General features: G+C 36.9%; 1 protein-coding gene across 1 annotated transcript in view; it reads left to right on the top strand.

The window, feature by feature from the left end:
• The first annotated feature begins 316 nt into the window (after window positions 1–316).
• The window catches only part of Efcab5 (EF-hand calcium binding domain 5), a 77557-nt gene continuing 67858 nt past the window's right edge, over window positions 317–10015 (top strand). The window contains exons 1-4 of the mRNA XM_090351510.1: window positions 317–1255; window positions 1680–1739; window positions 3308–3371; window positions 9865–10010. Coding sequence (XP_090207636.1) covers window positions 1226–1255; window positions 1680–1739; window positions 3308–3371; window positions 9865–10010 — 300 coding nt within the window. The 5' untranslated portion in view covers window positions 317–1225. The remainder of the gene's footprint in view (window positions 1256–1679; window positions 1740–3307; window positions 3372–9864; window positions 10011–10015) is intronic.

Here is a 10015-nt window from a genome sequence, read left to right as displayed (position 1 = left end):
TGTTTGTCCCGGCTGGCTTTGAACTGTGATTGAATAGCATTTAACATCCTGAGTAGCTAGGATTACAGGTGTGAGCCACTGATGCCCAGCTACATATACTCTTTACATGCCATCTAGGACATGTCTACTTAGACTCTTAAATTTTGCACAGCAGTGATTTCGTAAATTGTGATTGGAACTACAGTCATTTGTAGTAAAATGAGGATCTGATATTCATTTTAATTCCTCAAAATGAATAAACCAAATAGATAGTATTTTTCCTCCAGAACTCTCTGAACCTAAGGAAAAATTACATTTGAGGAATTATATTATCTATCTGCTTTATTCACATTAGGTTGATATCAAAATTTCACTTTGCATCACATTGGTAGTTCAAAAATTAATGTGAGTGCTGGGAATGTGGCTTGGTGGTAGAGTGCTTGCTTCCTATACATGAAGCCCTGGGTTTGATTCCTCAGTAGCACATAAGCAGAAAATTCCAGAAGTGGCACTGTGGCAAACCTGGTAGAGCACTAGCCTTGAGCAAAAGAAGTTCAGGGACAGTGCCTAGGCCCTGTGTTCAAGCCCCAGGACTGGCAAAAAAATTAATATTAATGAGAGGACTCTAGTTGCAGTGGCTCACACTTACAATCGCAGTTACTCAGGAGAAATAGGGCAAAATGTTATCAAGATACTATCTCAATCAGTAAGTGGGGCATGGTGGTGAGTGCCTGTGTTCCCAGCTATTTAAGCATGGTCTGAAGCTGACCAGCGCAAAAACAGGAGACCCTACTTGAAAAACAACTAAAGCTGAGAAGGACTGGGAATGTAGTTCAAGTGGAAAAGTGCTAGCAAAGCAATCATGCAGCCTTGAATTCAAACTCTAATATCATAAAACATCAATAAGGATAATGATAACTTTTTAAAAATTCAATTGCTAGCTTTTAAAAAACAACAGTGGCGGTGATTGCAATGAGTTTCTTCATTTTCCTGAACAGTAGTGTAGTGCTGAGCTAGCTCTGGTCAGTAACAGTAATAACAGCTGTACAGTTTCAAAAGTTCAGCAGTTGAGAATTTATGGCCATTCCATAGAGTGGTGGGATAAAGTGGATAAGGAGAGGGAGGTTTTGATCTTTCAGAGTACTTTTTATTGTTTATCAACATTTCTTCTTTTTCAGTTATTGAAACTGGCCTGGTATTATTTTTCCTTTACCATTTGGCGATATATTTTTTTTTAGTGGTCAAGATGAGTGAGTCGACACATCAACTGAAACAGGTTCCTGGTCTACTTTGGTTTTTAATCATTTATGACATGATTTGTAATTTAACATTCTATTGTTTCTCACCTTTTGTCTAAGATCAAGTAAAATTTAAAAGTTGAAATTTAATATCATGTTCTATCACTGAATTATTTTTCTTTTTAGTTAAAATGTTCTGAATCAGGATGTTGATAAAAAAAATACTTCGGAGGAGAGGCTAAAAGTTGGATTCTTTTATTTTGATGGCATCTTCCAATTCTAAATAAGTGTTTTTAACTCTGAATTTGTTATACAACTACTCAGTGTATTTTATTTAGAATGAGATATATTCATTATGTGCAACGTTTTATAGAAAGCTTGCTATAGCAAAGTGTGAAATGTTCATTTAATCTCTAGCTCCTCTTAGATGGATACCCTTTACTAATACTATTCCTGTTTCAGGAAAGTGAAAGATTTGAAGAAATGAATCCAATCTCCCTGAAAGAAAAGGAGACTTCTAAGGTAGAGCTGATATAAGTAATCAGATATTAATGCTGCAGGGTAAACTAGGTAAATTAATTTCCTTATTAAAAAGGAAAGAAAAATGTAAAAAGAAAAGGTAAATTCATATTAATAATTAAATCAATGTAATTCTATCAGTATTACAGGAAATGCCTATTGACAGGTAAGCTATTTTGGAAGAGACATTATAAATTACAGATAATGATTGCTTTATAAAAACAGAACCATTATCCTCCGTACAGTAACCATCACTTTTTATGGTAACTTCACTGCCATATTAAAAATGTGATTTTCATGTTAATCACTTAAGTGTCCATGTTTAAATAAACTATTATCTTGAAGAATGTTTTATAGAAAAGGAAGCAACTAAAAATAGTTGCATGAGGGCTAGGAGCATGGCGAGGGTTCCTGCCTAGCTAGCATGCACCAAGCCCTGAGTTTGATTCCTTATACCACATACACAGAAGTGGTGCTGTGGCCCAAGTCGTAGAGTGCTTGAGAAAGCCCAAGAACAGTGCTTAGGTCTTGAGTTCAAGCCCCAGGACTAGCAAAAAAGAAATAATAATTGCATGGACTCACATTAAGGTAACTAATATGAGTTTTTAAATATTCTAGTTTCTTAGGCAGTAGTGAGGTTTGAACTCAGGGTCTCATACTTGCTAAACAGGCATTTCAACCCACTTCAACCATTCCACCAATCCCCTTTCTTCTTGATTATCTTTGAGACAGGGTCTCACTTTATAGCCTGGCCAGCCTGAACTCCAATCCTCCTATTTGTGCTTCCCTTGGTCATTGAAATAACAGATATGTGCCATTGTGCCCAGCCATTGTACTTCCTCTGCAGGTTGAGATAACGGGCACAGACCATCATATCCAGTCTCAAATGTTGTCTCCAGGCTTGTCTCAAACTGCTATCATCCTGAGCTTTACTTTCAGAGTTTTTAGGATGACAGACACGAGCCACTAATGCCCAACTCTAATGGGCTGTGTGTGTGTGCCAGTACTGGTACTTGAATTCAGCCTGGGTGTTGTCCCTGAGCTATTTTACTCAAGGTTAGTGCTCTACCACTTGAGCCACAGGTCCAACTTCTGGCTTTTTTTCTGGTTAATTAACCACAGTCCTTTGAACCATTTTGAACCACAATCCTCATGTCTCAGCCTTCTGAGTAATTTGCATTACACACATGTGCAACCAGTGCCTGGCTAATTATTTTTCTAAGTCTTTTAAAGAATTATTTTCAAAAGTGTGATTTCATTATGACATAGTCTCAAATGTTTGTGAATCATACTATACAATTAAATTACTAGTGAAAAACTAGAAAGGTGTTTATAGCATATTTCTTTGTAAGCAGTCACAGAATAAGATGATATATTGAGTCAAGGTGTTTTGTCAATGCAGTAGACTGATAACTAGTTTGGTTCTAATATACAACATTACATGCTAGAAAAATTAAGGAAGAATGGTTAGTAATTCCCTAAAGCAATGAACCCTCCCTTGTGGGGAAAGTTGATGCAAGTTTGAGGAAAAGCAATTCATTTTGGTATTGGTATTTCTTTTCTCCTTGCAGAGTTCGTTGAATGCATCACAAGTTTCTGCAGAGGAAGAAGGAAATCATGAAGTAAGATCCCAAGGTATGGACCACAAGTTTCCCAATGCAAAACAGACACTAAAATGATTCAATTTTCATTACAGATGCATTTTCCAGACTGCATTCTTAAAATATAATTACGGGGAGTATTTCAAATGCAATTTCAGAGTAAATTTAAAGCAAATTCCTTTCACCCTCTATTAACACTTTTGAGATAACTTTATGATTGCTCATTCCATTCTGTAGTATTAGAGTGAAACTTTAGCCAAGAGAGTTAATATCTAGCAGAAAACCTACTAATATAAAAATTAAATGAACAATTCTAATGAGTTAGGATGTTTGTCTTATTTATTCTTTTTACTACTATTTTTTGGGGAGAGGGGGCAGTATTGATACTTGAATTTGGGGTCTTGGGGTCCACCTTAGTTTTTCTACTTAAGGTTTGTGCTCTATCATTTGAACCAAACCTCTGCTTCCAGCTTTTTGCTGGTTAATTGGATTCAAAACTTGGCCCCTAGCCCTATCCTCTAACCAAATTCTTTATAATTATGCAAGTGAAACCTTACAGGATCAAAAAGCAGCAAGTGGAAATGATATTCATCTTCACAATGACCTCGTTTAATTTCAAATATTCAGTGGAATCTATCAAAAGAGATTCTTTGAATATTAAAACTTTAACAAGCCAGGCGCTGGTGTGGCTCATGATTGTAATCCTAGCTACTCAGGAGGCTGAGGTATGAGGCTTGAGGTTCAAAACCAGCCCCGGCAGGAAAGTTCATGAGACTCTTATCTCCAGTTAACCACCCAAATGCTGGAAGTAAAACTGTGGCTCAAAGTGGTAGAGCTCTAGTCTTGAACAAAAGAGCTCAGGGACAGTGCCCAGGCCCTGACTTGAAACCCCATGATTGACCAAACAACAACAAAACCAACCAAACAAACAAACAAATAAAAAATTCCAACCCCAAACCCAAAACCCCAAAACTTATAACAATTTCACTATAATTTGTTTCAATTCAATTTATAAATATTGGATGTGTAGTATATATGTGGTAGGCTGAACTTGACTAAATTAATAAAAATAAGACATTTCCTAGCTTATACAATTTTTCTTGAGGCTGGGGGTATAACTCAAAGAGCATTTGCTTAGTATGTGCAAGGTCCTGGGTTCAATTCTCAATGTAACCCATACAAATCTTCTTTCTGGTAAGCCCTTGCCTATGACCCTCCACCTGATCCCAATCTTGAGTTTGCTTATTTTTCTACCTCTACCCCATTCTACTACTACCATAATACCCTATGAATATTTTGCCTTTTCCTTAATGACTTGTACCTTATTCATAAATTAACTTTCATTTTATCAAACAGAATTGTGATAGAGTATTTTGTTGCAAACTAACTGAACTTCAACTTTATAATAACAATATAAATATTAAAAAAAACAAAGTTAGGAGGTCACTTTAGTTGGAGGTCAAACTTTACACAAGCATTCTAGTATCAATCTTAATGCCTCATGTTGAAACATCAGTGAAGACTTTGTGATTTCTTGTTTTCAATCTCTCTTATTGCTTTTCAGCATGCAGTAGAGGGAATTGTGTTTTGCTTATTCTATTCATTTCTATGTATGATATGCACTGAAATAAATATATTGAAAACAGTTCTTATTATAATATCAAATATCACAATTACATCTTCTATTCTGAATATACCTTTCTGAATATATATACACATATACATGAATATGTATGCATGTATAGTCACATAATATGTCTATTTTTAATAGGAAGAGGAACAGTTATTGAGATTTCAACATGTCAAAGGAAATGTCAAAACCCTGATTGTATACTTGTCAAAATTAAAGTGTTGTTACCTTGAACACCAGCTCCCAAATTGCACTCCAACACTCATCTTAGCATAGAAAATATTGCTAGAATTACAGGCATGAGCCACCAAGCCTGGCTGAATTGTTTTATTTTATTTTATTTTTTTAGTTTACCCAACTCATTACAGAAGCCCTAAAAAAATTTTGTAGGAAATTGTCCTTCTATATTAATAGAGTTTCAGTTCCAATAGAGTTTACTAATGGTTCTTTTCCTTCTTCTTTTGTAGATATTATGTATAAATGTTGAGGAATCCTGATAATAAGGACAAGGCAGCCAAGCTGCAGTCAGAGCCTATGCTATATGACTATCATACAGTTTGTTGGATAACTCTGCTAGGTCAATTTTCCTCAGTTCAGTCAGCAGCTGGTCACACTAACCTTAAATAACATTAGAACAGGCCTGCTATGGCTTATTATAATGTGAATTATAATTCATCCCTATTTATATCCTCAAACAGATTTTATACTGAGGCTATGCCATACACTAAAAGCAGAAAATGATTTTTAAATCACTGGTAAATCTAGACCTTTCAAATTATGAACAAGGAATTCTTTGTGTACCTTCTTATTTAGTGGAAAGCATTCATGCCTGTAATGCCTGAATAGGTTTTTTTATATTACAAGATTATGAGAGGTGAAGATATGGTGGAGAAGAACTTAAAGAGCTCTTCATTTAGGGAATGTTTAAAATTGATCTTGAAAAAAGCATTCCCATGCTTAGCATAGTACCCAGAACTAGTGAGAAATCAATAATTATCAAGTGAATCTACAAATTTGTCCATTTGTTGCTAAGATTTAGGAGTGTCCAGGCTAGTCTCAAACCTACAGAAAACCTCAGTTTCTATTAGCAACTATATTCAATGAAAACTCTATATTAGTTTTGCCTTGGGGAAGTACCATGATTTGTGATCCTTTCATTCAGAGCTCACGCAGTCAAAAGACAGCTTTCATATAGGATTGTTCAAAATCTTGGGTTATTGTATTTCCCTAGTATGACTGGGCCACTTTCACTTTTCTTGGTTTTATGATTCTAAAAGAAAAGTGGCCGGGAGTTTGGCCTAGCGGTAGAGTGCTTGCCTAGCATGCATGAAGACCCGGGTTCGATTCCTCGGTACCACATACATAGAAAAAAGCCAGAAATGGTGTTAAGGCTCAAGTGGTAGAGCTCTAACCTTGAGAAAATCCAAGGACAGTGCTCAGGCCCTGAGCTCAAGCCCACAACTGGCAAAAAAAAAAAAAATAATGATCTACTAGAACTGATATCAAGCACATTTCTACTTCCATTCTGTGTATCAGTGGGGACAATGCAAACATTGGGATTATTGCTTGGCAACCTGAAATGGCCTAACACACTAGAGGAGCACTAGCTGGCTGCAATGTAGTCCTAGTTCATATGTGAATTTACTAATGAATACTGGCAGATGGATAGACATTAACTTACTATACATCTATAGCATGATCCCTAAAGAAAGCAGAGGAATATCTACTTTGGTTTGTGCTAGGCAGATTAAACAAAAATGCATTAGGACCTACAGACTTTTAATAATTGCTCTCTTTCACACTTACTTAAAAATATCGTATTATCATGAGTATTGTGAAAAAGCAAGATGGAGATCCACCTCACTTACTTTTTTTCCCTCCTTGCTTTCTCCTTACAGTTATAAGGGAACTGGCTAAGTTGGAAATCAAACGCAGAAGGCAGGTTCAAGAATACTATCCACCATTGGACTTAAAGTGCTCTATACCTGAGATTTTGCCTTTTTGAGGCTTTATTCATAGACAACTTAATTTTTCCAATGGGAAGAATGTGGGGTACTAGGCAGATCGGATTTAGTATTGGGCTTTAAAAATATCTTGTTTGTTGATTGGTTTGATTTGAGGTTTTGGTTGCTTTTAATGAAGATTCTCTGTGCAGCCCAAGCTGGCCTTGAGCTCTAATCATAGGTCCTACTGCTTTAACATCTCCAAATGGTGTGCCACACCTAGGTTTTTCAACAATTTGTGGTGTGTGTGGTGTGTGTGTGTGTGTGTGTGTGTGTGTGAGTGTGTGTGTGCCAGTCCTGGGGCTTAAGCTCAGGGCCCGGGTGTTGTCTGTGAGATTTTTTTTTTCTCAATGTTAGCACTCTACCACTTGGGCCACAGTTCCCCTTCCTGGTGGTTAATTGGAGATGAGAGTTGCACAGATGTTCATGCTCATCTGGCTTTGAACCTTGATTCTTAGATCTCAGCTTTCCAAGTAGTGAGGATTACAGGCCTGAGCCACTGGCACCTGGTTTCGACAATTTGTAAAGCAGCAAAACTTTTCCTAAATAAATCTGATTAAGCTTTCCAATTATTTTAAACAAATTGAAGCATAGATGCTCTGGCCACAAAAATACAAAAAGCTTAGAATCCTATAACTTCTTTTTCTTCTTCAGTGAGCAGGGGGCTTGACTAACCTCTTTAGTACTGGAGTTTGAACTCAGAGCACTTCTAGGCAGGTGTATTACTCTTGAGCCACACCCACACCCAAACTGATAATGGTTTTGTTTTGTTTCTGGTCAGTCATGTGCCTTGCAATCTGGGTCTGTAAGCTGTCCATGAGCTCTTCAGTTCAAGGCTAGTACTCTACCACTTTGAGCCACAGCACCACTTTTTTTCTGGTGGCTAATTGGAGATAGCTTTGAACCATGATCCTCAGTTCTCAATCTCATGAGTAGCTAGGATTACAGGCATGAGCCACCAGCACCTGCTTGCTATTGTATATTTGTTTTCACTCCTGGGAATTGAACTCAGGGTGCAAGCTACATGAGCATCCCTTCTAATGGCATTTGAAGGTCTCTTTGGGACCCTGAGAAGTCAAGTACCAAAAACCACTGCAAATTGGTGCAGCGACGCAAATTGGTGTTAACCAAATCAAATTCTTATATTTATTACCTTGTGTTTTAATCTTTTCTTGCTTGTACAATAAAATGCTATAGTCTGAAGAGCTTGTAAGTCACATAAGTATTGTGTTCACAGTTTTGGAGGCTCAGAAGTATAAAATCACGGTACTAGTAGGTTTGATGTTTGGTAAAACTCAATCTTTACTTCCAAAATGACACCACCTTGAATTCTGGATCCTCTAGGGGAGATGGACACTATGTTTTCACATGGTGAAGAGGTGGGAGGGTGAAAAAGAAGGCCTGTCTAGCTTCATCCAGATCTTTCATAAGGGTCTTAGTTCATCCTTGAGATCAGAGCCCTCCTGTCTTCCCAAATTTTCCCCTTCTATCACAGTTCAAAGCCTGCCTGGCAGGAAAATCCCTAGACTCATCTCCAATTAACCAGCAAAAAGCTGAAAGTGGAGCTGTGGCTCAAGTGATAGTATGCCAGCTTTGAGCAAAGAAGCTCAGGAACAGTGCCCAGTCCATGACTTCAAGCACTAGCTCTGGCACAAAAATAAACTTTCGGGGTCACAAACATTCAAATCATAGCACTCTGCAACTAAAATGCTAGAAATATATTTTAGAGAAACCCACAATATGTACATTTAGTTTTCCATAGAAGGATTATCTGGTATCAAGAAAAAACAAAACAACTAAATAATCCAATATCTATCAAAATGGGAAGGAATACATCATCACACAGTCATAAATAAAATATTATCAATCATCTATCAATCTAGATGAATTTCTGAAATATGTAAAATATTATTAAATTTTAAAAGTTTACAGAATACACATGATAATGGAATATTTGTTAGAATAGTAAATCACATGTAAGCCAATATATGGAAATAATGAAATTCAGTGTAGCAATATATGAAGATATTTAATATATTGGTAATTTTTTCATTGTGCTAAGATTAGATACATGTCTTATATTGCTATTATATTTTTCTGGTCTCAAATAGGTTTTAAAAAACCCACTGCTATTGGGCGTGGATTGTGCCCTAGTGGTAGAGTGCTTGCATAGCATGCACAAAGCCCTGGGTTCGATTCCTTGGTACCACATACACAGAAAAAGCTGGAAGTGGTGCTGAGAAAGCCCAAGGACATTGCCCAGGCCCTGAGTTCAAGCCCCAGCACTGGGCTATAGCACCATTTCTAGCTTTTTCTGTGTGTGTGGTACCAAGGAATCAAACCCAGGGCTTCATGCATGCTAGGCAAGCACTCTTACCACTAGGCCAGACTCCCTGCCCAAAAGAGAAATTCTTCCCCACAAAAAAGAAAGACAAAGGAGTAAGGGAAGGCAAGGAATGAAGAAAAGAATGGAGGAAAGGAAGGAGGGATGAAGAAAGGAAGGAAGGTAGAAATAAAAGACAAAGAGCTGCTGAATGTCTTAAATCAACAGCAAATGCCTTTATGATATCTACATAAAGAATAGATATCATAAATATAGGTATAGACATATATAAATAGCTTTTTTTGCTAGTGTATTGGAATATGAGTCTTTCAGATTTGTCTGCCCAGGCTGGTTTGGAGTTTTGATCCTCATATTTCAGTTTCTTGTGTAGCTAGGATTATCGGCATAGCCACTGGTACCCAGCTGTTGTCAGACTTTGTCATTTTCAGCTCATTGTATGTCAATAGACCATGTAAATAAGATAAACTTTTAGTAATAATATTCTATAGTTACAAGAATTAAAATGTTCCTAATATTTCTTATACTTCATTGTTTTCCCTTTTTTTCTCAGATTCAAGCTTGGAAGAAGAGCCAGCATCAACCCAGGGCTTAGGGAATGTTAAAATGCGAAAACCCGCAAAAGTGATTTTTGATGTAGATGAAACTAAACTACAATCAAAGCTACAACAACCATGGAAAGACAGTCTTTTTCAAAGAGTGGA

Source organism: Megascapheus bottae, chromosome 17 (genome assembly GCF_031878675.1).
Source record: "Megascapheus bottae isolate mThoBot1 chromosome 17, mThoBot2.hap1, whole genome shotgun sequence".
NCBI lineage: Eukaryota > Metazoa > Chordata > Mammalia > Rodentia > Geomyidae > Megascapheus > Megascapheus bottae.
This window is presented reverse-complemented; position numbering and strand designations above follow the sequence as displayed.